General features: G+C 48.9%; 1 protein-coding gene and 1 long non-coding RNA gene across 6 annotated transcripts in view; both read left to right on the top strand.

The window, feature by feature from the left end:
• The window catches only part of LOC105479155 (synaptotagmin 6), a 68,894-nt gene extending 43,661 nt beyond the window's left edge, over nt 1-25,233 (top strand). For all 5 annotated transcript variants that reach the window (XM_011736998.3, XM_071087462.1, XM_011736999.3 and 2 more), the window contains 4 exons: nt 10,686-10,806; nt 15,142-15,313; nt 16,537-16,687; nt 22,013-25,233. In XM_011736998.3, coding sequence (XP_011735300.2) covers nt 10,686-10,806; nt 15,142-15,313; nt 16,537-16,687; nt 22,013-22,084 — 516 coding nt within the window. In that variant the 3' untranslated portion in view covers nt 22,085-25,233. The remainder of the gene's footprint in view (nt 1-10,685; nt 10,807-15,141; nt 15,314-16,536; nt 16,688-22,012) is intronic.
• On the top strand, nt 16,695-20,162 carry LOC139360822 (uncharacterized). The gene is made up of 2 exons (XR_011618389.1): nt 16,695-19,817; nt 19,914-20,162. It is a non-coding gene; the product is annotated as an uncharacterized lncRNA (long non-coding RNA).
• Nucleotides 25,234-26,582: the final 1,349 nt, after the last annotated feature.

The raw sequence follows: 26,582 nt of genomic DNA on the forward strand, positions 1-26,582 counted from the left end.
CATTTTGGATATATGAGTCTGGAGTCTAGAAGAGATGTCTGCAGAAGGGCCATAAACTCAGGAACCATTAGTGTGGAGACGGATATTGACATTACGGCTGAGTGAGGAGAGGAGAGGCTTGACAAACCCCACTGTTTAGAGGCAGGGATGGGAGAAGAGGCTGGCACAGGAGACCTGAAAGAGGCAGCCAGAGAGGTGGGAGAAGAATCCGAAGGAAGTGTAGTTTTCAAGAGCAGGGCAGTCAACTCTGTGAAAGGCTGGAAAGAGCTTCTCCACGGAACACCTTGCCATGGCAAGACCCAGAGATTCTGAAGTGTGGGGGGCAGGGGGTGGGGAAAGACCTTAATCTTCAGGGTGACTGTCCCCAAAGAGATGGTGAAGCTAAAGCCACTGTCACGCAGTGCAGGCATGTGCCTTTGGCTGAGACCAAAGCCCTGCCTATTTGGCACCCCCCTCAGGGCACTTGTTTGCAAGAAACATTCCTCAGCTGCCCCAGGAGACTCCTTTGGAAACCAGGACCAAGGCATCTCCCCTCCTGCCGAGAGTCCCAGCCCCCACAGCCCTGCCAGGGGCAGATAGCAGATCTCTCACCACTGAGATGCCTGCCCTCTCCCCAGGAGAAACTGGCAGCTGTTTGACAGCCATGTGGCAGGACAACTTGTGGCAAGAAATTAAGATGGATTCTCATCATTAACTTCATTAATGTACCATTTACTACCCCCACCGCCCCTGAGGTTAATGAAGATGACAGTGGAAGGACCAGATCTGAAGTGAGGTCCTCGGCTCTGGGCTCTCATGCACAAGCACCCTACGGCACAGACTTCCTGGCTTGACCAGGCACTGCTGCCATCTCTTCTAAAACTTCTCCAAACTCCACTCCCCTCAAGCTCCTTTCCAACCTCTCATAGACCCTCTTCTTCTCCACCCACCTTTTAAAAAGTCATTAGGAAGAGATCTGCACCTCCCAGTGTGATTCTGACTCACGGATATTTGCCCAAAAGTAATGGTGCATGTGGAATACTAAGCCTCTTTTCAAGGGCAGGTTCACGAAGGAGAGGCTGAGAAAAAGTTTCCTAAATAAGACCATCTGTTTCTCCGAAGATGCTCAGATGCAGAAACATTTGCTTCCCGCTGGTGTGCTTTAGTCTCAATGGGTCCCTAGGACAAACCCAGACTCAAGGATCTCACCCACATCCTCCGTGCACCGCTGCTCCACACCGGCTTGGGGGTGCCTTCACCTCCACGGGGCAGTCCTTAGCCCTGTGTCCACACTGCAGAGTGAAGTTGGAGTATACTGAGTTCGTTTAAGGAGCCTCAATTCTGGTTGATCATTTATTCATAATGCTGCAAGGCCCTTGGGGCAGAGAAGCACTTGAGAGTAAAAGCAGTCATGGAACTCAGAACAAACAGAACCTGCCCCAGCACCCAGCAGGAAGCCCTGAGAGTCACAACAGACATATCCTGCCCTTCCACCCCAGCCACCCCCAGCATTCTTGCTGAAGCCCTAGGAGTCCAGGCCTGAGGAGGAGCAGGGAATCAACTCACGTCACCCAGGCTGGTGTTCACAGCAGGGGCCCCCTCTCGGCACCCTGGGAAGGAGTGCCCACTCCCACAGCTCTTCTCTCCCAGGCGAGAGCTGAGCCAGCCATGGGGACATGGGGCGGGCAGAGCATCAGTCTCCATTCTCCTCCTGCAGCCCCTCACCCAGCAGTTCAGCACATCCTGCCGGGTTCCTCTCAGAAGTCCAGACTTTGCCTTGGGGCAGTTGTGAGATTTCTCCCTTGGCCTTTACCACCCAAGAGCAATGGGAGCACAGCCCCAGGCCAGACCAAGGGAGTCAGAGGAGGTGACCCAAGAGGAGGTGACAGGACAGCTGGCCGGGAAGATAAGAGTTGTCCAGGATGGTCAGGGCGATGGAGAGGTTACTTCAGGTGGTAGAAAGAACAGACGAAGGCATGAAGGTGGGAAAGATCTTGGAGCGTTTAGTGGGGAGGTGTCATCAAGAGGCAGGATGGTGTAGTGGCTGAAAGTGGGGACTCTCAAGCTTCTGTCCACATCTTGGCTGTGCCATTTAGTAGCTGTGTGCCCTTGGGCCAGTTGCATAACCTCTCCGTCCTTCAGTGTCCGCAGGTAAAAAGTGGGGATAACAATAGTAGCCATCTCGTAAGGCTTGTGTGAAGATTATATGACATCACACATAGGAGCACTTAGGGCAGGACGGCGCATAGTAAACACTCAATGTTATGGTTATTATGGCTGGAGTGTAGGGCACCTGGGGCAGAACAGTGGAAGGTGAGGCTGGCTAGAAAGGCGAGGGCCACCCCGTGAAGAAGCTTGAATGCCATGTGATTCTGTGAATTAGTGGTTTTTCATGCTGACTCCTGAAAGTTCCGAGGAGGTAGCCCGAGGGGTTGAAGGTACTCTGGGTGCCCTGTCTCTGAGCCATTCTTCAGCTGCTGCGTGGGATTGGGCTTTTGGATGATACTTCATTTGAAGAAGAGGCTTTCCAACTACAAAACAAGTGTGAAATGAGAAGCCACTGCAGAATTCTGAGCAGGAGAGCAACCTCTTGGTTACAGCAAGGACGATGGATTGGAGGGGGTGGGCAGGGGGAGTTAGAAAACTGCAGGGATCTGGCAGAGGTGGTGCAGGCCAGAGCTGAGGTAGTGCAGGGGGGATGGGAGGAGAGGGCCTCAGAGTTTGGGGACACTCAGAAGCGAGAAGCTGTGCAGCTCGGGCACTGAGTAGCCGTGGAGGGCGTAGAGCATCTGAGCTCACGCTCACTTTCACCCTGCCCCTGCCACCCATTCTTTACAAGCTGCTGAAGTCCCAAACTACTGCAAGTCCTCCAAGGGCTCTGCTTTTCACAGGAAGCAAAATCCAATCACTTCCAAGTCCTCCCTTGACCTCCCTCTTACCCTTTGCTTACTCTGGTACCACAGCCACCATCTGCTTCCCCCAGCCAGACCTGCAGCACTCTTTGCTAGCCCCTCTGCTGAGAGCTCTCCTTCCACTCTTGGCTGCTCCTCCCCATCTTTCGGGACCACTCTGAGTAAAGTGGCCCCACACCCACTCACTACCCTTGGTCAGTTCCCTGGCTCCCTCGCTGCCCTTGGGTACCATCTTGCTGAGTGTACTTTTGTCTCCCTCCCTTAGATACGAGTTCCTGGAGGGCCTGGACTTTGTCTGTCTTATCATTACTGTCTCTCGAGATCCTCCAACATTTAGTGGTTGTGTGACAAATGAATGACACACATGAAAATGGTCTCTGGTGTGGGTGTCTGGGTTGCAAGTGACACACTGAACTGAGTAGGAAGTAGACAAGGAAGGACAGGGGTAGACCCAGTCTCCCATCATCTGCAGAATCATGGACAAACTCCCAAGTATGGGCTACTAGGCAAGCAAGGCTGGCCCTTGCCTGGGGCCCTGTTTCTAGCCTCATCTGGGAGCTCTCCGCCCCTGTCATCACCATGCTCTCAGCCCCTGTCATCACCATGCTCTCAGCCCCTGTCATCACCATGCTCTCAGCCACAGGGAACCTCTCATGCGCCCTGAACACTCCCTGCCCTTTCCATGTCTTTAGGCACTGTTGATCCCTCTCCAGAGAAAAAAAGCAAAAGCCCTTGCTTGTTTTTTTCTGACAGAAATCTACTTTTACTCACCTTTCTAGATCCCACCAAATGTCACCCTCTTTGGGAAGCCTAGCTTGAAATCTGGGACTGAGTTCCTTGTTCCTTGCTCTGCATGCCCCCATCTTGTCCACACCTCTATTACTGCACCGATCAAACCAAACAGTACTACCTACTGATATGCCTTTCTCTCCCCTGCCCCTGTTCCAAGACCATGAGCGCTTTATAATAGTAGTAATAATCATAATAGTAGCCAATAGTTACTAAGCACCTATTCTGTGCCAGCCACTGTGCTAAGTAAGCACTTTGCACAAATTACCTCATTTAATCTCTAGGGCAACCCTAAGAGGTGAGTCCTATATTCATCCCACTGTACAGGTTAGGAAGCCAAGATTATGAAAGGTTAAGTAAGCTACGCTACTCTCTTAGGAGTACTTAACCTCTCATAGTCTTGAGAGCTGGAAGCTGGATCTGACTGACCCCAAATCCACATTCTCAACCATTTGTTCATTAACCAGTATTTGCTGAGCACTTACTACACATCAGGCACTGGGCTACACATGAGAGGTATAAGGATGAATAAAACCAGACCCCATTCGTGCCTTCAGAGAGCATACAATCTGGTGAGAAACACAGGCATTCATCATGTAATCCCCAGATCAACATAAAAGTTATAGTTGTAGTGTGTGCTTCAGAGAGGAGGCCTGTGTTGCTATGGGAGGAGATATTACGGGGGCTGGCTCAGGTCCACGTATCTGGCTTCCACATATGACTCATCTCTGTACCCCCAGTACACAGCCCCAGGCCCATAATGCGGGGTTGCTCAGTGAATGTTTATTTAGCCATTGGAGTCCAGTTGGCTTCCACCCTATCTCTCTTCCAGCCCCCCTACCCTCCCACAACCCCTGGGGAACTTAACAGCACTTCCTGCCCAGTGCTTCTGAGATCTTTTTAGGTCTCTTTTGGCTTTCCTGAAAGTGTAGCGGATGCTTCTCTGCTGATGATGAGAGATTCAGACAAGCCACTTAATGACTAAGAGACTAGAAGTGTTCTGTAAGAAATGGGGAAGCATTGTTCTTGCTTTGCTTAGCCTGCATTCCCAGGATGGACTCAGAGGCACTGACGCCACTCACTGCTTATTCAGGAGGAAACATGGCTGGCCTTGGAGAAGAACAAAACGTTTGAGGGGCAATGGGGACTAAAAAAAATGGGAGCGTTTGAATTTCAGAGTGAAATTGCTAGACTCCTTGAGACAGGCAATAGACACCATTTAAGCATCCTTGGGTCATCTCAGTTGGTGATGGCTGATAGATTTTCCAGTTGGAATCTTGGGTTCTCATGGCTGGCAGGGACTTTGAGGATAGAGCATCTCATCTAGAACAACCCCTACATTTTATAGCCTGAGGACCAGAGATGGGAAACGATTTGCTTAAGGTCTCGCAGCTAACTGGGGGCAGAGGGTCTAAAGTCCAGGTCTCCTGATTCATGGTTCACTGCCCTTTCATGGGCAGCCCACAAATAGGATATCTTTTTCTATGCCCCCGACTAGGTGACTGCATCAAGGAGAGAGAAGTGCTTTAATCAGTTGTTGCAGAGGGGCCTCTGGGAAACCAGGGAGTGCAGTGTTGGGCTATAGATAGGTGAGCCTTTAAGAATCTCTTACTGTCCAGACACCCTGGGCACTGCAGCCAAGGAGAATGCTACTGTTATGGGCAGTGACATCAAGTGTACAGGTTGCACTGAAGGACAGATTTCTCCAGAAGCCAACATCCTGGCTCCCTCCCTTCAGCAGGTCCACCTCCTGCAAGCACTAGCCAAGACTTTCAGCCAGTGCTGCTGAGCTCTGATCTACCCTATCAGCTTCTAGGTTAGCAGTCTAGAGGGCTATGCTGGTTTCTACTGCTTTCTGGATAGCAGTGACCTCTCCTGCACCAGAGAGCTCATTACCAGTTAGGGGCCCTAAGGCAGCCTCTCCTGACGGCAGGTGAAGATGAAAGCAATAATGTGCTAGCTGTTCTGAAGCCCCTGGTCACCCATGGTTTTATTGAAGTCCAAAGTCTCAAACACCTCTAATGAGGATAAAAGGCTGGTAAGCCATGTGGGATCTGACTGAAACCTCCTGAGAGAGGGTAGTTCAGAGAGAGGACCTGGTGAGGGCTGAGCTGGGGCCTGGCTTTCCAGAGAGAGACAGTGACTACCAGGAGTTGCTGACCCTCTCTGTTTGCTTAGCTCTCATCTCTTATTTACTCAGAATTAACCTGCTTATTTTCCCTTATTAAATAATCCTGTCCTCTGCTGCTTGTACGTGCAGGAGAACAGTGAACCAAGAGCTGCTAACTTGCCACCAGGCCCCGTGAGGGCCAGCCACTCCCCGAGGAAGCCTCCAGAGCCAGGCTTTTGTCTTCTGGCCCTGGTTTCCTCCCTGCCTCCAGGTCATAGTGGGATCTTGGGCCAGTCCTTTTACCCGGCTGTGCCCATGGATGGAGAGTGCAGTTCACTTTTGGGTGCAGGGGCCACACCACACTGCAGACTCAGCACCTGCATGTCGCCAGCTGCCACAGTCCTGTGAGAAAGAGCAGGCGTCCTGCAAAAACCAGGAGGTCTGCGGTTCACTGCTCCCCTGGAGGGAGCCATCCTTGACAGCAGTTCATAGAGCCTGGGGCGAGCTGTTTACCCTGAGGGACCTCTCATACCCCGAGGCAAGCCTCCCAGGTCCATAACGAATAAACTCAGACTCCCCCAAAAGAGACAGCCTGTGAAAGTGCAGGCAACTCCGCATCTGTAGGACATGGTGGTGGGGAAATGGGGACAGCAGCCTTTTGTTCGCTCCCTCTCAGGGGGGCCACAGGAGCTTCCAGAGTTCTTCCCAGGGCCCTGACTCGATCATAACACTGCGCGAAGAACCACTCCTTCCAGAGTTCTTTTACTAACATGTAAGCGCCCCTTTCTGCGAGCATTTCTGTAGCTGCTTTTGTGTCCTTCTGGGCACGCTGAAGCACAAGCAGGTGCAAGGCAAGGACCCTGTCACAAAAGGAGCTCTTGTCACTAGATGCTGGGGGACACAGCTACAGGGAAAAGGAGACTTGGTGACTCCTGTGAGCTGTTCGAGGACAGGAAGCCTGCAGGGATGTTGAGGAGAGATGCTCACTGTGGCCTGGATCCTGGGCGAGGGTCCATGGGGGTGTGGTGTGGGGGCGTGATGTAGGTATAGGAGTATCCAAGCCAAGAGGAGAAGGGGAGGCATTTTGGCAAAAAGGACCAAAGATATACCAGCCATGTGGAGCGGAGGGTTGGCATAGAGAAGGGAGAGAGCAGCAGGTGAGGAGGTAAGACAGGGCCCAGTTGCTGAAAGCCCCAAGTGCAAGAAGATGAGCCTTGATCCCAGAAGCCAAACAAGGGGAGCCACTGAAGGTGTTTGAGCAGTGGCACTGATATATGAAAATCTCGCACCAAAGCGCTCATTAGTCATTCAGCCTTGGGCCAGTTATTTAACTTCACCAAACATGAATTTTCTCCTGTGTGCAATAGGGATGATGAGAGAGAGAGCACCTACTTCATAGGGCTGAGGTAAGACTCACCAAGATAGTCTAGCCAAGTACTTAGCAGAGGCCTGGCACACAGTCCATGTGCAATGGGTTGGTTCCTAGTACTGTGCTCACTGAATCTAAAGGGTTTCAGTAACTTGGGGCTTGAGAGGTTATTAAGGGAAATAAAGGGGCTTCTCTTTATACCTCGGTGCCTCTGTGAGACATGGAATATTTAGCCAGATGTGATGCTGATCTGCCCGCTGCCGCAGGACCCATGCCAGGGCACAGGGCACTTGCTGTGTGTGTCTCTTTTGACTAGGGGTCTAGGGAGCCAGGAGATGCACCTGAGCAAGATGGGGACTCCAGCACCTTCTTTTAACTGGTTACGCCCCACTAGACCATCTGCATTTCGAGAGTGGGGACTGCATACCCTCCACAAAGCATGGTGCCTCTGGCAGGCACTCTGTAAATACGAATGGAAACACAAATGAACAAGTGGATGGAGTGTACGCCAAGGTGCAGAAGGGTGAGGGTTCCCTTGAGCAGCTTCCTAGGTGAGCTGGAAGGGCATTGCTCAAAAGTGGAGTGCAAGGACCACTCTCCCGAGAGTCACGAGTCCAGGCAGCTGGCAAGGCTTATAAACCTGAGCAAGTTCTTCGTCTGTGAAATGGAGGGGAAAATGCCAACAAGCCTGCCTCACAGAGTTGCTGAGAGCCTCACAGCTGGAAGTGATCTTCATGGAGGCGCTCCACAGGGGCTGGTGTGGGATGGCTGGCTCTGTGGAGGCCACGGGGTTCTGTGTGCAGGAGGGGTGGCTGTCTCCACAGTGTGCCCAGCCCTGGCCCCAGCCAGGCCCTTCTTGGGAAGCTGGGGGTATTCACCTGCTGTTCCTAGAATTTGGTTTGGGGGGTGACTTTATTTCGGGGGTGTGGACAAAAAGACAAATCTGGGGCTAGGAAAGCGGTGGGGTGTCAGGGCTGCCTAGAGGAGAGTGTGGTGAGCACAGGCTCTGGAGGTAGGAGAGACAGGGCCTTGGCTTATTCTCCAAGGGGACCAGGCTGTCGGAGTCTCCAGGAGAGGGTGGCTCTTTGCAAGGAGAATGGACCAAAACCCTGGTGTCACCCTCAACTCTTCTCTTTCCCAGAAGTCATTACCTCCTTAGAGAGGCCTTCTCTGGCTAAAAATTCAACAACTATAGCCTCCTGCTGGTCATTTTATATTCCCCTTCTCTGCCTTTTGTTCTCCTTGATACTTTTGACTAACTTATGTACTTACCTCTTTTATTGTCCTTTGCCCTAATAAAATGTAAGCTCTACTCATAAAGATGACAACAATAGACACTGGGGACTACTAGAGTCGGGAGGGAGGGAGGGGGCAAGGTTTGAAAAACTAACTGTTGGGTGCTATGCTCACTACCTGGGTGGCAGGATCATCTGCACCCCAAACCTCAGCATCACGCAGTATACCCATGTTACAAACCTGTACATGTACCCTCTGAATCTGAATCTAAAATAAAAGTTGAAATTATTTTTTTAAGTTGAAATGTATTTTTTAAGTTCCAGGAAGGCAGGGGTTTTTGTCTGTTTTGTTCTCTCCTCTATCCTTAGCACTCAGATCAACACTTAGCACATAGCAGGTGATCAATAAATATTTGTTGACTGACTGAATTACTGAATGGATGGATGGATGGATGGATGGATGGATGGATGGATGGATGGATGGATGGGTGGGTGGATGGATGGGTGGGTGGATGGATGGGTGGGTGGGTGGATGGATGGATGGGTGGATGGATGGATGGGTGGATGGGTGGATGGGTGGATGGGTGGGTGGGTGGATGGGTGGATGGGTGGATGGGTGGGTGGATGGGTGGATGGGTGGATGGATGGGTGGATGGATGGGTGGATGGGTGGATAGATGGGTGGGTGGATGGATGGGTGGATGGGTGGGTGGATGGGTGGGTGGGTGGATGGATGGGTGGATGGGTGGATGGGTGGGTGGATGGGTGGATGGGTGGATGGGTGGGTGGATGGGTGGATGGATGAATGGATGGGTGGATGGGTGGGTGGATGGGTGGATGGGTGGGTGGATGGATGGATGGGTGGATGGATGGATGGGTGGATGGGTGGATGGATGGATGGATGGGTGGATGGATGGGTGGATGGGTGGATGGATGGATGGATGGGTGGATGGATGGATGGGTGGGTGGGTGGGTGGATGGATGGATGGGTGGGTGGGTGGGTGGATGGATGGATGGGTGGGTGGATGGATGGATGGGTGGATGGATGGATGGGTGGGTGGGTGGGTGGATGGATGGATGGATGGGTGGATGGATGGATGGATGGGTGGATGGATGGATGGGTGGGTGGGTGGGTGGATGGATGGATGGATGGATGGATGGGTGGATGGATGGATGGATGGGTGGATGGATGGATGGGTGGGTGGGTGGGTGGATGGATGGATGGATGGATGGATGGATGGGTGGATGGATGGATGGATGGGTGGATGGATGGATGGGTGGGTAGGTGGATGGGTGGATGGATGGATGGATGGATGGATGGATGGATGGATGGATGGGTGGATGGATGGCCTCATCTGAAATCACCCCAAACCCTGATCTCTTCCTCCTCAAACCTGACTCTGGGAGCCCTATGAGAGAAAACATCTCTGTATCTTGGAGCTCCTCCTCAAACCTGCGGGAGGAGGCTTCACCATGACAGCGCCCTCCTTCATCAAATGGAGGAAGCAACCTGGCAAGGCACTGTTTAATGCCACACATGGGTGTGCTTACTGTCTTTGAGGTTTTCCTATTCTCTCAGAAACTTCCAGGAATCCCTGGCCACGATGATTCTGGGGGCAGGAGAGGCAGCAGAGCATGTGCTCTGTAGCTGGGTTTATTTTTAAAGGATGACCACATTTAAGGAGAAAACAGAAAGTGGACCTGAGGCCTAGCATCAAACACTTGCCATCAGATGGGGTGCCAGGTGTTTGTCTCCTTGGTTGGCTGTGATTGACAAAGAATTACTGCACTGAGGGGCAGAAGCAGAAAAGAATCATAGACCTGCTGGGAGAGGGGACACCTGAAGACTACAGCATGTGTCTTGTCCAGGACACTGTCATGACCACATGCCTGGATGGGCAGGAAGTCAAGGGGGTCAGTGACTGAGAAGGGTGAGCTGGAGGAGAACAGGAAGAGGCCATAAAGGGGCTGGTGGTTGGAGGCTGAAGCCAAGGGGCACACAGAGAGCAAGTCAGGCCAAAGGCAGAATGGCAAGGACCAGGGTCAGAATGTGGTTGACATTGAGAGGGAATGTTGGAAGGGGCAAATTGTACTGAAGAGGGAATATTGCTTCCATTGCCTTTTATACCCGGTTACTCGCAGCAAGGAGGCCAGTCCCTTAGTCTTAAAAACAGAGCACTGTGTCTCCAAGAGCCTCCTCCTGACCCCAGAGAGCCCCAACAGATGCTGCACAGGACATGAGGCCCGTGGTCTGCAAGCCCCTCATCTGCCCTCTTGTCTGCTTCTTTGCAGGAAAGCGTGGACTTGGGAGAGATCATGTTCTCCCTTTGCTACCTGCCCACAGCAGGCAGGCTCACCCTCACGGTGATTAAGTGTCGGAACCTCAAGGCGATGGACATCACAGGCTATTCAGGTACTTCTCTTAACCCGAGTGGCCTGCCAGCAGCCCAGACATTAGGATTTGGAAGGGTGTTCAGGGAGAAGGGGAAAGAATTATCAGCATTCTTAGAATAGAAGCACCAGCTCTGGATGCAAACTGCCTGGATTCGAACTCCAGTTCTGCCACGTCTTTGCTGTGTAAATGCTTTGGTTTTCTAGTCTGAAAAGTGGGAATAACAATATCTTATATGGGTTGCTTTCAGGAGAAATGAGTTAATTCATGTAAATGTTCAGAATGGTGTCTTACACGTATAAGCACTCAGTAGATATCATCTATTGCTGTCATTCTTTCTCTTAGAAGAGGGAGATAATAAGAATTAAATATACAGGATTTAAACCTTAAGGATAAGTTTTCTTATTTATATGAGGCCCCAGGACTTCCGGAAGGGTTATGTCAAGTTTGAGCATGTAAATGTTTGCCGGTCTGTGCAGGCTTATGGCAGCAATTCTGTGCACTGAGCCAAGGAAACAAATCCACTGAAAAGCAAAATGCATTTGTATTTGAGGCTTTACTGCAGGCCTCCTGGCCTCAGCCTCAGCACCAAGAAAGCTGCTAGGTACAGCAGGAACATAGAAATATAGTCCTATTCTAGTGACAGAGGAAATGCTTGTTTGGGGGCGGCTGCACAGCTACCTGCAGGATGGACGTAGTGTCAGAGGTTTGAGTCTTCCCCTACAATTCTGCAAGTTGTGGAAGGAGGTATTTGAGTTTGGAAACAACAGAGGAGTAACTTGAGTCTTGGGAGTCTCCTTCCCTCATCAGCTCAGACTGCTCTGAGGAGTGAAATGGGGTGAAGCCTCTCAGTCTGGGCTGCACTCAGAATTGCAAATGTGGAAAAAAGCTCAGTTTGTTTCCCTAGATCCCCTGCCCTCCTGCTCGAGAGACTCTCGATGATTCAGATTACCAACGTAAAACCACTGAGGAGTTGCTTCTGAACTTAGCTGGGAATATATTAAAGAGTTTTCCTCATATTTGCTTTGTATTCTTTATTTATTTGCTGGAAAACCCCTAAGTTGTGGAAGAATTTGAGTTTGGAAATAACAGAGGAGTAGCTTGAGTCTTGGGTATAATCAGTTGCTGGAAAGAGGTGATGGCTGAGCCAGAAACACCTGGGCTCAGGTGTAACCTGGTGCAGCTGGAAGAAAAGGAGGTATCAGGCCTTGAAAACTGAAGTTTCAGGATAAGGTGGTCAGGAAACCCTAGAGTAACAAGTGTTTGTTGCAGCTCTGAGTCCCTCAGAGCTTCCCACACACATCAGGACATAGGGAAGAGATTAACAGACCTCTTCTGGCCTGGGAAAAGCTTAGGCAGCAGCAAGTCAGCTTCCCCTAAAGTACAGCCAATGTAGATTTCATTTTAATACCAAAATAAGTGCATAACAGGGAAGAAAATTCACTGAAGACTCTCAAGGCTGCTGAGGGAAATAGGATTTTGCTGCCTAAGTCCCCACACTCTCTTCTCTGGCGTAATTAAATTGATGTGCTGGAGAGAAAGCCTATGGTGAAGCTGCTGAGGTCATCACAAAAGCTGCTCTGAATCAGAGAGTTTGGGGTGTGAGATTTTTTTCATGCTAATTTCTAACCTACCTTTCACAATTGCCCCTCTTTTTGACCTGGGTTTGGAACCTGTTATTAAACCTTGGCTTGATTCTGAAGATCCAGGGGTCCTCTTTTCATTACAGGTTTCTGTCTATTTTGTTCATTGATGTAAGCAAGTATCTGGAACAGTGGATAAAACACAGTAAGCATTCAATAAACAGATATCGAAAGAATGGATGGTTGAATTTACAGCATGAGGAACCTGGTCCAAGGGTGAAGCAGTGGGGGTGTACTGGCTAGGAGCCTCTCGAACTAGATCTCCTGTTCTTGAGGATGAGTTTGAGGTTGCCCTCAGCCCAGACTTATTTGATGTTGAACTAAGCTGGGGAGTGAATGGAGCTTATTAATTGCCTATTCTTGAATTGTGTGGCATTGACGTCTAAAACCCAGGATCTTCTTGTTCTCCATGATCTAAACTAGCCCTGAATCAATTCTCAAAGCCTATCTGCTAGAACCATGACACTAAAAATAGCACAAAATAATAATAAGGACCAGTATGCTACAAAGGGGTGGTGAGTGCATTCTAAATGCTGAATTTTGATGGCTCCCATGACAATGAGGCTGAAATACACTGCTGGTCTTTGTGTCCCCTCCCTCAGCTGCATAGAGCATCATAGGCTGTTAGAGAGGAAAGGACCTCCAAGATCATCTGGGGCCAGCATTCCACTAGAAACCACGGATTTTTGCCCCAGAAAAGCCTAGGGAACGGTCATCTGTCTGCTTGGCTTCATGGATGCTGGTGAAAGTGTGGGTTCCTGCAAGGGAAATATGTACGCTGAATTTTATAAATTTCCTATCAGCCAGGAACAGTGGCTCATGCCTGTAATCCCAGCTACTCAGGAGGCTTAGGTGGAAGAATCACTTGAGCCCAGGAGTTCAAGACCAGACTGGGCAAAACAGCAAGACCCTGTCTCTTAAAAAAAATGCATATGCCTTGTAGGGGTGAACAGAGTTGGGGAAGTTTGCTAAGGCATTTGCTCAGTGGCCCATGGGACAAGTGGCTCTGCCTCTATTTTTCCAAGCCTCACGATATGGAAATCTGCTCTGATGTGGGAATGTATGGAAATAGGTAGAGCAGGGGAATGAGGCAGCACCTGAGCAACCTCAAGTCTGGAGCCACTTTGCAAGGCAAGATACATCCTTATGGATTCTGCAAGCTGCTGTGTTAAAGACAGGTCTTGGGGCTAGCTCTGCCCATCTGTCTACCTGAACCTGAATAATGTCCTGGGGCATATCCACAGAGAATGGAATCTGTGGAAAGCAGAGCCTCATGCCAGTTCTCAAAACTCTCACTTCCTTTATACTGAAAATCCCCGAGAGAGGATCCTTTCAAATGTGTAGTTAGAGAAGCAGGTTGATTAAACACCTCATGGTCTCCCCATCAACCCAACCTCATGTCCCCACAGTTAAGGCATAGCTACTGCTGCCACATGGATTAGTTGGCAGCTCATTTAGGTGTCTACAGAAATGCCTTTCAGGCTTGGGGTTTCTGATCAGGTGTCACAGTTCTTCCTCGTTTCCACCATGGATGTGTGCCTCATCTGAATGATGCCAGGGAGTACAGGGCCCTAGTCGGTGCTCAGTGTCCAGGAGATAGAACCACATGCCTATGAATCACAGAGCTGGGAAGCAGCTGCTTGGCTGGCACTTCCTGACAGATTCACAGGAGCCCTGGCTTCTGGGCAACAAGGTGTCTCAGCACATCAGTGTCTCGAAAACTATTATTACCTGTGAGCTGCCCTCCCATTTCTTGAGCTGTGCAGCATAAATAACAATTATGATGGTGACCGAGACACCTGCGCTATGAGATACAATAGGTATCACTTCACTTGAGTGAGTAGAAAATTTCAGGGTAGAAAGATGGCCATGAAATACCCATTCAGAAAACTAAAGAAAACAAAAGGATGGGAGGCACATGGAAGTTCAATAAAAGCATCTCTTTGCAGGATGGAGAGAATCCAAGATCCCACTGAGAAAGGAAATGTCAACCAGCTGCCCTGAGTCTCCCCGGGCCACAGCTCCCTCCTCCTCCACTGCCCAGAAGTGGGCAGGAAACGGCTTCCAGGGAAGCAGAGAGCAGGGCCACTTCCCGCCTTCTAGATGCCAAATGGAAATGAGATTATTGAGACAATGGGACCCAAAATTATGTTCTCAGGTGGGGAGGACATGAACAGCATCGTGATTGTTGCTGTTCATTTCACTCTGACACATTGTGTCTCCTTGGCCATTGTTGAGTCCTATTTTTACCCTGCCCCAAAACTTTTATCCTTTGGTTTATAATTCTGAAAAAACAAAAAAGTCACTCAAGGAAAAGCACTCCTCATAGGTGAAAGAAATAGTGTCATTGTTCAGCCTCATCACCCTTTTGAGTCAGCCAGTGATTGACGAGCTGAGATTTAGGGCTGTGAACTGCATACCCGTCGGCAGGTGCCATGTCTGATTTGGGGCCAGCTTACCCATTAATAAAAGTCCATTAGGCGCTCTCCCAAGAGTACTGAGGTAGCTAAAGACTCTGCATTTATTAAGCACAGAGTGTCCTCAGAGACAGGTGTGCTACATAAATACAAGGTGGTTTAATTATTTTAACAACCCACTGATACCATCTGATGAGCAGCAGTAGGTCTAGGGCTTCAGTCCCTTTGCTGCAAATGATGTTCGCAGACATCTGTTAACACACTCCATTCCCTTTCCTCTGTCCCCATTGGCACAGATCCCTATGTCAAAGTGTCCCTGCTTTGTGATGGGCGGAGGCTGAAGAAGAAGAAAACAACCATAAAGAAAAACACACTCAATCCTGTCTACAACGAGGCCATCATCTTTGACATTCCCCCGGAAAACATGGATCAAGTCAGCCTGCTCATCTCAGTCATGGACTATGATCGGTAGGTGGGCGTCCCAGAAGGATGTGATTCCACCCCTCACTCCCACTCCAGCACCAGCACAGAGCTCCTTGACCTTGTGATTCAGGGCTCAGCTTCGGGGTTCAGGCCTTAACTCTATCTGTACCCAAGAAGGGTACAGGAGTTTGAGGAAGAGCATGGATTCTCCCTTAGCAAAGGTTCAAAGTTCTTTTCCCAACTGGCCTATTTCCATCAGGGGCGGCTCTGTCCATCAGTTTCCCTGAATTCACCCCTTGCTATTCCCATTCTTCCATCTGGCACCAAGTCCTGTTATCTGGCCTTTGAAATGCCCCTCTATCCTCTCTATTTCTGCTATTGCTACTACTGTCACCCTGGGATGGCTGTGCAGCCTCCTAACTGAGCCCTGCCTCCATCGATTCCTGCCCCAATTCGGTCAACATACTAGGGACACATCTTCCTAAATGACAGCTTTCTTCCTGGACCCGCCCTTCTAAAGAACCATCAGTGGCTCCTGTGATCCAGGCTTTTCCCTTGGACTCTCACGGCCTTCCCTAATCTGGAACCAGCATATCCATCCAGTCGGATCTCCCCTCTCTCAGATATTTTTCTTCTCTTCCACACCTCCTGCTTTTCCATCTAGGCTGGCTCAGAAACATTTCTCAACTGCTCCAGCCCCTATAACTCCTTCTCTCCAGTTGTCACTTTAGCTAAAGAAGAAAGAAACCATGCAATAAAGCCTCAATACAGGACTTTTAGCCCAAGTTCTCAGGCATAGTATTGACAAACATACTTAAGGGATAATTGATGTTCTTACCTAGTGAATAAATCACATTCCAGCCACGGGGGTTTTGGAGAAATGGTGCTCAGAGACGGTCGATTTATTTGCAAATACTGATGTCTCAGTGAGGTTGTAATGTGTTGGCGGGGTCAAATAAGTGAAGAGACTTAGACTCTCTCACCTCCCAAACTCAGGCTGTCTGCCCACCATTTCTTGAGATTCCAAACAGGTTTATAACCTTTGCTTATCTGCCTGTGTCCAGTGTCCACTGAAGGGGACTAGGCAAAGGCTTCACTGCCACTGACACCCAGAAGCCCTGCCAAGCATCTGTTTCCAGAGCTCAGAGTTCTGAGTTAGACCCATTGGGCAGAGTCCTACCATGGCCCCTCCCCGCCCACCCGCGCTGGACCTCCTTGTCTGAGGGCATGTCTGGTAGCCAATGCTGGGACTTTTGTTTCTCCCTCAGAGTGGGCCACAATGAGATCATAGGAGTCTGTCGTGTAGGGATCAATGCCGAAGGCCTGGGTAGGGACCACTGGAACGAGATGCTGGCATACCCCCGGAAGCCCATCGCACACTGGCACTCCTTGGTGGAGGTAAAGAAATCCTTCAAAGAGGTGGGTGAGGTCGCCTGGCCCTTGGCATGTTTGCTGCATGGCAGTGTGGGCTGGAGAATGGCAGTCGGCTGCAGTGACACCTTCAGCCTTTTGTGGAAAGGTGGGCATGGGGGCCACATGCTTCTTACCCAGCGTGTAATAGGCCAAAAGGAAACAGAGGAAAAAGGTGGAGGCCACCGACACAAAGCCTCTGGTGTTGGGCATTTTGAAAGCAACACTAAGTTCGTAATGGAAAGCAAGAACTTTGAAGAAGACTTCCCAGCAGACCACTGTGCCAGGCCTGAAATGCTTTCACAAAGCCCTTGGCCAAGTTGGTCCTTTAGGAGAAAGCCCCAAGCGGGTGAGATCACAGCTTGGCAAGACATTCTACCCCTGTCAGAACAGTAAGTTCCCTGAGGCTCAAGCGAGGCAGTCACTTGGCAGTTTTCACTGCTTGGATGGAGATGCCAAGAGCAGATTCCTCCTCTTATGAATGTTGGTTCTCGCCCTTGTTGGGGAAGGGAGCATGACCTCAAGGTGTCAGGCTTTCTGGCTAAAGCTGTGGAGCTGGGTTGCGTTGGGTTCTAACAGAGACGTAATGGAGAGAGCACTGGGCTGGGAGTCCCGAGACTTGGGCTCCAATCTTGGCCCCTCCTGACTTACTGTATAATCTTGACCCTGTCACTTCTCCCTCAACTGCAAAGAAAATATCCCTTTGAGTGATATCTGCAAACTTCTCCACCCTCCACTGAATCCCACTGACTTAGGATCCTGTATTCTATCACCCTGGTGGTCCCCAGGCCTGCTTTTTCTCAAATGGATTGGAAGTGTGGGTGACCAAACAAGGCTTAAAACTCACTCACAGTATCTCATGCCTTGGTCTGTATCCTAGAAAGCTGGGTGAATATTCTGTCATCTTAACAGGCTTCAAACCTAACAAGTCTAGAGAGCTGTATAAATTGGAAATTCTACTAATACAAAATAAAGCTTTATCCTTTTCACTGCATGGCCCCTCAGCTTAAAATCGGAGTCACCTTCAAAACAGAGTCATCCCCTCCCCACACTCTATGATGCAGAGAAGTCAGGTCGGCAAACCTAGAGAACCCACCGGCTCCCTGCCCTCTCATGGAGGACAAGCCCATTTCCAGCTGTTTCTGGCAGGGTGAGGTGTCTCAGGAGAGCCTGAGAGCCAAGGGGATTGGACCTGTGGAAACACGGGTGATAGGGACCTCGGTTGGTGAGGGGGCAGGCTAATTGATTCACCTCCCCAGACAGGTGGCGTGTGCTCTGTGCAGCTCCTGCCCTGTGACCTTTGAGGCGGCATCAAGGGGTATAAAGAAGCAAAGTTTCTGGCAGTTGAGACCTCATATTTCTATCTTGTGGGTGACTTGATTTTCCCATAGCTGTGGACATTTAATGAGTGAGGCCAGTCCCTCGGCTCTCAGCTCCCCCAGAGGAGCCCCTGCCCCTCTTTTCCAGAAAGCCCTTTCTGCAGAGTGTGGGTGAGGAACCCACAATACAGGAGGCGTTGCTGGGCAGAACGCTAGACAACCTGCAGACAGCATCCAGCACCTCACTGAAGGCTGTGCTGGTTCAACCCAGGCAGAGGTCATGACAGCCCCATCCACCACACCACTCCTCCTCCCCCGCTTATCATCCTTTGGAGATATTTAAGAATAGAACAAGTCTACTAAACTGTTTAGGGTGGCTTAGGGGGAGGGCATGGAATGAGAGCTAAGAGGTCTCTGGTTGGCTGTAGGGCCTTAGAAAACTCACTGCCCCACTCTGGTCTTGGGGCTCCTTGGTAAAATGAGAGGATAAGCCCTTCCCATCTTTGCTTTTCTAGGAAACTCTGACCCTAAACTATGGCTGGGCCCATGAGCCCCCACCTTGTACTGTGACTGCCTTTCTAATCTTGAGTCTGCAATAACCCATCCCTGTTACCAGGCTGAGCCTGCCTGTGGAAAATGGAAAGTGACAGAGCAGCGGCTACAGCTGGGGGTGGGGTGTTGAGTACCACGGAGGAGCTAGGACTTGGCTCCAGAATCACTCTCCTTCATGATGAATACAACCTAATTAAGCCAAATAATTGATTTCCAAGTCCCTATTTCTTTGAGAACTCCGACTCACTGGTTCAGACTACAAAAGAAAGATAAAGTAGAATCAAGCCCTTGAAAATGAATATTTGATGAGACAGTAAAGGGAAAGTAACAGTATATGGAAAACAAAAAGAGAATAAATTGATATGCTTTGGGTTTACTTTTTGCTTGACCTCGCAGGCCAGGCTCCCAGGAATGCCCCCTCCCCCATGCATGATCCCACCATTTTCTACTCAGCTGATCATTCTCTGTATCAAGAAGCTGAAAATGACACTCGTCTCGGCAACCTGAGATTTCAATAGTTCGCATTTATTTGAAATTGTTGCCGACACATTTAGCGCCCACATTTGAAATATCTTTATTAAAATGCATGCAAACCCCCACAGGGCTGACATTAAGTAAGCACCTCATGTCCGCTGGTGCGATGCATTGTGCTTGGAGGCAATCCTCCCGCTCATCCTCAGAGCTCACATCCTGCCTTCTTTTCATTCCTGTTCTGGATGTTGAGCAAGAGCTTTGCTCCTGAAACTTGTATCTCCCATTTGTATAATCATAAAGAAATCTCCTCCAGCTGCCGGGAAGATAAATGGCATCATATCTGCAAAGCGCTCTGTATTTATCTTGCACCTTTCTTAAGGGATTTTCAAGTGCTGTGATCGTTTCTTTTTTATTAATGAGAACAGAGGGCATCATACTTGCTCACTTGTTTGGGGCTCAAAATAAGGCTGAGGGGAACAAGTTAACTGAAAAGGTGTCTTTCCCTGCTGGGATTCTTTCATGAATAAAAATTCATTGAGCCATCACAAGTGGCCTTTCCCAGCTGCGGCACCCGCCCCCTTCCCTCTCAGCCCAGAGCCACGTGTCATCATTGTTACCACACACAGGGCTGACCAGCACTCTTCACCAAGGCATTTTATTATGGAGGGCCAGGTTCAGATCATCTGCCAGAGATGTTAAATCTCCATTGGAACGTGACCCATTTCAGAGCAAAAAAAGACCTTACTGGAACACAGGCCTTCTGAAACAACAATCTCCCTGTGTGCTGGGGACAGGTATGCTGCTATTTCAGAGCCACTGTAAGCCTCCTGGAATCATTCACCTTCCCATTGTCCATGAACCCCATCTCCTCCCTTTGTTTATCTTCGTAGGAAAACTCGGACTAGCAGGGGAGCCAGTGTTCCTTCTTCATTTGTTCTGGATAAACAGTTATGCTCCCTGCGACTACTCTTTGGGCTGCTACATAAAGGAAGAAAGACACTCTATGAAGCCCTTTTATGTTTTCTCCTCTGACCTGGCCTATCAGTCAGGTTGTGTAAGTGGCATGCTTACCCAGGGAAGAAGCCAGTGATTATAATGTACCTTTCACCAACAGTAAAGGTTGTAACAGAAAAGTAGAACTCCTAAAATGAAGGTCTGTTAAATGAGAGCATTAGTAATCATCTGTTGTCACCTTCTGGTTAAGAAACACTTGAGTCAGAAGCCACAGTGGGCTCAACAACCAGGCATTTATTTATCTAAAATATTTCACCAGGGAAACCCTCGGTTGTGATTTCATTCAAGTGGATGCTGCAAGCAGAGAGACTGCCACCTGGAGTTAGGAGTAAGTACCTGGTGTGGACCCAAAGACGTTAGGTTGCTTATTACCTTTTGTCTCCTTCTTCCCCTAGTGTGGCCAAATGCTAAGATAGCAGCAGGATGGAGTGGAAACAACACTTAGTTGGGTGTTAGGAGACCTGGTTTCGGGTCCTGGCTCTGCCCCTAGCCAGCTGTGTCTTGACTTCTCTGTCTTCGTTTTCTTATTTGCAAGAACAAGGTTAGACTGGATCAGCTTCCAAGCCTGCCTCCAGCGCTGACATGCTAAGATTGCTTAGGTCTAGGTCACATAATGGTAGTCATCAGTACCTGATTGTCTGGCCCTTGGTTAGTCATAAAGATCTTCAGTTGGCCTGCACAGGGAGTCCTAAGAAGCCCACGAAGAACCGAGCCCAGAGAATGGTAACAGAGGCTTTCCTTAGAACTGAAAGCATTAAGGTAGTTTAGTAGGTCTGAATCCTTCCTCAACTTCGTGGGTTTCCCATCTACTCCATAGGTGATGCTGGATAGAAAGTGATCTATTCCTCAGGTGGCTCGGCCCTTCTAGAAAAGACTGTATTGAGGGAGAATCACATCCTCCCCTGACCCCAAACCTCCATGTGTGCACAGATGCATAGTTGCAGCTTCTGCTCAGCCCCGTTACTCCACAGTGGAGACCCTCAACACTCATGAGAAGCAGAAGGGGGGGCTGCACTTCCAGGTCAGGAAGGCCATCTTGACCACCTACCTACCTCTTATCTCTGGAGCTCTGTCCTGCAGACACCCAGGAGAGTACTGGGTCTCTGCAACCCACTCCAAGGATGGGTGAGCAGTGGACACTGACTCACTTTGAAGTTATTAATATACAGCCCCCAGGCAGGTCCAGAATATTCATGGGGTCAGATCCTTGCTCAGTAAACATTGCTGCGGTTATGACTGCTGCAACAATGACTGGTTAAAGAAGGATCGAATGGCTCAAGTCCAGCCAGCCTCAGCCCTCTCCTTCACTCCATTACGCCTCATTACATGACCCCTTTCACAGAAGGGTTAGAGTCTGGCTGATAGAAGACAGTCTTTGAGCTAGGAGAGCTGGGGAGGAGAAAGGGGTTACAGAAGCCCAGAAGGTTCTGCTCATGCCTCTACCTCTCCACAAGTCAGGTGCAAATGCCCATAGGAAGAATAAAGACCAAAGGAGACAGCTCAAAGCTAAAGCAGTATCAGATTTTTAGCTGTACTATCAGCTCCCAGACAAATTGCTAATAATGCATGACCATCGGTTCTTGGCAGTAAGGACATATTCTGCACACTGCCTCTTTCGCTGCTAACATAATATGATTTTCAGTGTGAAAAATGGCTGAAGCGCACAGAAATGGTCCAGTCAGAACACCTCATTCACAAACACACACACACACACACACACACACACACACACACACACACACAGAGTTAAGAAAGCTTTAATTATCTCTGCAGTAGGTCTTTTTGAAAATCAGGTATTCCAAACCAGAAGCTCTAAGCTGTTTCCCTTATGTTTTTGCATGGCTGACAGCAAAATTCAAGAAAGCTTATGAGAAGCTGGGAAAGGTGAATTCAGTGCATTGGGCCAGTTCAGTTTTGCAAGTTGAAATGTAACTTTATTTAGCAATTAATAACCAGCCTTTTCTCCTCTTTACAGTGGCAGGGCCGAGCTGCTAGCTTCGACAGTGAGAGCTCGTGCCCATCTCCGAAGCCACCTCCGACACCATGAGTTGTGCGGCCAAATAACACAAATGGGACTCAGCAATGTTCTCTTTGCACTTGTTCAACCGTCTAAACAGTGTTGTGCAGTCGCAGTGGCGGCAGCAGTGGCAGCCGTCCATCACTCCAGAGTCTTACCTGCTCCTGTGTAGGTCAAGGCTGAGACACTTGTCTTGTGGTCAGATCTGTCTTAGTCTTTTCTGTCTCCCAAGGTGATGTTTTTGTGGTTTTTCACTTTTTATGGGTCTACTGTTAAGAAAAGAAAAAAAAAAAAAAGAGTAGGAAAAGACAAAGGGTGGAAAGCCCAGAAGTTGGTTCTAGAAAATACAATGTACAGTTTTTTGGAAAGAGGTGGATTGAGTTTCTGAAATGCTGTGTCTCCAGCAAGCTCCACAACCCTGGAAAAGGAGGACGCTCAGTGGGACTGCGGTTGCATTTTCAGTGCCCTGCAGGAATGAGGTGAATCCATGGAAGAGCCTTTGTGAGGCGAATTACTAGTCTTTGAAGCTTTTCGCTGGAGGGACAGAAACCACATTGGGACCATCAGTCCCATGTTGAAATCACAAGACCTCTGAGGCGCTTGTGAGCCTTCAGCTGAAGTGCAGGATTCCTTGCTGGTTTTCCCCATGAATTGAAAACGTCTTGATTCTTCATGGGAACTTAGTCACTTTCTTTAGGAATGATTCCGCCGAAACTAAACACGCCATATGTTTTCTGATGCGCCACAGTTAATGATCATATTTGTTTGAAAACAGGATCTTTGTTCTCAGAAATAACCTTCATTGTAAAGTAAGAGAGACACATACGTTCTGGAATGATTTCTGCATTATACATAGCTTTATAATTCCATGAGGTATCAACTCTCTGTTTAAAATGCCTAAACAGATTAAAGAACAACCTAGATTAAATGTTCTTTTCCAGATGGGGAGTTTTGAAATCCAAGTAGCAGTTTGAGTCCATCTTTCCATGAAGAGTATCTTTTTGATTGAAACTGAGTGAGCGTAAGCCTATTTCAGCCCCTTTGGCTCTGGGACAATATTCATCTTAAACTTTAGTTCTATAAATTACTAAGTACTTCAGTGTTGTTTGTTTCAGTGGTTGTGAGGGTTTCTTGTTTCCTTTAGATCTCTACCTTAGGCCAAACTCAATTTAGGAAAAAAAAAAAATGGTTTGAACGATTCTGTGTTGTAATAGCACATTTCTGTTGAGTTAATAGTGTTCTTCGCACCAACCCCTAAAACCAGGTTGATTTGCTCAATCTCAGTTTGTGCAACCCCAGTAAGCGCGTGGAGGTGAGTTTCTACTTTGACTTGTGGCAGCACAATGCCGGTTTCCAGAGCTGTGTGTACTACTTGCAAGAGGCAAGTCTGCTGAAGAACCCCTTCTTTTAACAGTGGAAAATCAAGAACAGAAAATCTGTTCACACATCCGTGTCTTATTCTTTATATACGTTACATGGTAGAGGAGCAGCGACCAATAAAGCATCCCTCACTTTAAACCAAGTTGTCAGATTTCTCTGCTGATAGAACTCTGCATAGTGTCTTCTAGCCCTAAAAATGACCAGGTTGGGCATGAGTTAACAGGATATTGTGGCAAAAGGAGTTTTCTGCTTAGAAAAGTAAATGTAGATAAACCTAAACTCCACCCTGTACTGAACCTTAGGCTAGGGACTCATGTGTAAAGATGACTTTTCTCCCCAGATATCTTGTGATTGACAGGCCTTCCTAGTCCAGCAGTCCTGCATTTGGGTGTTCTCTTGAGAGTGAGAAAAAAACCCAAGGTCATGACAAGATTCCTAGCAGGCGACAAACTTCATTGTGATTCTGACTCTAGACTGACCCCATCAAGATAGTCGTTTCCATCAGTGAACAGATGCTGTAGACCTTGCAATTACAAAGGGACAGCTGAGTTTCCTGGGTCATAAGGAGTCCAGAAATTAGTGTGAGAAGGCCCTTCTGGAAGTGAACTCAAAATGCACGTCCAGCTGTCATCATTAAACCCTTAGGCAGGTGAGGATAACCCATTCTAACCTCTTAGAGAAGGGAGTGTGATCAATGTGAATTGCAATAGTATGGCTCATCTGAGACATTCCTCTTATATCCAAGCAGCTATCTCCCATGAGTGAACATCCCAATGGTTTCAGAAAATCATCTTCTGAATAGATTCTAGCCAGACCCCATACCACCCTGGCCAACTGCAACCGCTGCTGCTCTGGCAGTCTGGGTCAATTCCTACAGGCCTGGGAGCCCACCCCAGGGAGGCTTTTAGCTCCTGCAGCCTCACCCCCAGCACCCTCAAGGTAGACTAGTCTTCAACCTGAATCATGAATGAGACCTGAACATCTGCCAACTTCATTATCTAGCCCAGTATCTCTTCCCTCACAGAGGAGAAAAAAATGAAATACAAAGTCGATCCATTTTTTGGCTTTCTCTGGCCGGAGAAGCCTCTCGGGTTGTTGCTGTGAGCTTTGATAAAGTTGTGATAACAAGGGCCATTTGCACATAGTTTTTTAAAAAAAAAAATATGGAAAGTTCCCTTCTCCTTTATTTAGCAGTGTTTCTGGGCTGAAAGATGCCCTCCTCCCCCTCTGCACTTACCCAGGACGTTAATTAATTGCATCGTCATTTAAAATATTATGTTGTTAATTACTGCTTCGTGTCTTCCCACCCCTGTCACAGCCTGGAGTTTTTATTCAATTAAATCTCTGTCTCTTGCCCATTTCTCTTGTCATTTTATGTTCCTGGGGTTTAGCAGTCAGCACACGCACAGGACATCGCAAAGCTTTTCTTTTCCATCTTTGCTTCACATAGATAACCACTTCCCTTCTAACAGAGGTAGAGCAGAAGGGCTTGTTTGTTCTTTGTTCTGGCCGAGGAATACCTGTGTACCCCATCAGGCTGGAATCCACCTGTGTTTTGTCAGGCTTGTGGCTCGGAGATCATTTGGCACACAGGGCTCCGCTGTTCCCTCAGCTGTTCAGCTCAACAAGCAGCCCCTGCAGATGCTGAAGCTCCCCTAGGGAAGTGGGCCACACACTCACATCTGGGAAGTACGATGCTGTCACCCACCAGCAGAGGAATTCTGCTAACCACTGTAAAACACAATTTGCCAAAGCCATGGGAAAATACTGTTGCAACCTCAAAAAAAAAAAAAAAAGAACATTCTAATATAATAGAATATCTCTCTGCTCGCCTGCAGCTTTTATTTTGGAGAGCAGTCCGTAGATTGGGGCGTGGAAGGGACCATCCATTCCTGCACGTCTGCATCTAAATGAGGGGTGCTCCACCATGAGAGGCCCAGTGAGCTGAACTGCTGAGAGCAGCACTCTCCTGCCTGAAGACGCAGCCTCCCCTTGCCAGTGGCTTCCCATCAGGTCACCCAGCAGCCAGAAGGATGAGGCAATGTGCTGGTCACATCTAGAGCTGATAAACCAAAGGGGTCATTGTGTCTGTTAGTATGGGCTGGGCTATGCTGCAATTACAACCTGCAGATTACAGTAGCTGAAAACAGCAAAGGCCTATCTCTCATCCATGATAGGCGCCCATCACAGGTCAGTTAGGAGCTTTGCTCATCTATCACAGGTCAGCTAGGAGCTTTTCTCATCGTATTTATTCAGGGGGACTCAGGAGGACAGAGTAACTGAAATCTCAAACACTGCTAGTTGCTACCCATGAGGGAAAAGAGTCCTTGGAAGGGTCTTCTACTGGCCTAAATGCTCTAGTAACACATCACTTTTCTTCACAGTCCATTGCCAGAACTGCTGATAGTGTCTCACAAAACATAAGAGGCTCGAGTTCCCCAGGGAAAGAAGAACTGGAAATACTGAGTTAGCAGCACCTGGGAAGACCACAGTGAATGTAAACAGGCCTGTGCAGGCTGACAGCTACTGAACAATGGATTCAGAAACACTAACACAGGCATCCATGTGTTCTATTCATTGTTGAACGACTTGCCCACAGAAAGCTTTTAGTCTAGTACAATGGCACTGAGTAATGATAGTTCAAGGTAGAAAATGGAAGTGCAGTTACGGAGGTGAAGTAAAAGGCTATAGAGGTCCAAGAAAGAACATCCCAGCTCAGCAGAATGAGTGGCAGCTTCAGGTGCAAAGTGGCTCTGAGCTAGGCGTTGAGGCTGAGTGGGATTTGGAAGTGTGGAAGTTGTGGGGAGGAGGCATATTGCAAACTGAGGGCCCACACAAGTGAAGGTCCAGAGCTGGAATTCCTAGGGCTGCCACTACCCTGAATCTAGGGGAGACAGTGAACCCCCTGAGTTCAAGTGCTACCCTGCTTGCACTGGTCAGCCCAGGCAGAGTGCAGGACTTCTGCCCATGGAGCCCTGCTGTCCCTGGCCCTGAGCCCCACCCCACCAGACTCTAGACCTGGCCCCTGTGTAGCTCTTGCCAACTGCCTCCACTAGGACCTGGACCTGCTGCCCCACCCTCCATTGGTGGCTTGGCAACTGCTCCTCTGACTTTAAGACTCAGTCTAGCAGCCTCATCCCATCCACTT

This window comes from Macaca nemestrina, chromosome 1, assembly GCF_043159975.1.
Source record: "Macaca nemestrina isolate mMacNem1 chromosome 1, mMacNem.hap1, whole genome shotgun sequence".
NCBI classification, from domain to species: domain Eukaryota; kingdom Metazoa; phylum Chordata; class Mammalia; order Primates; family Cercopithecidae; genus Macaca; species Macaca nemestrina.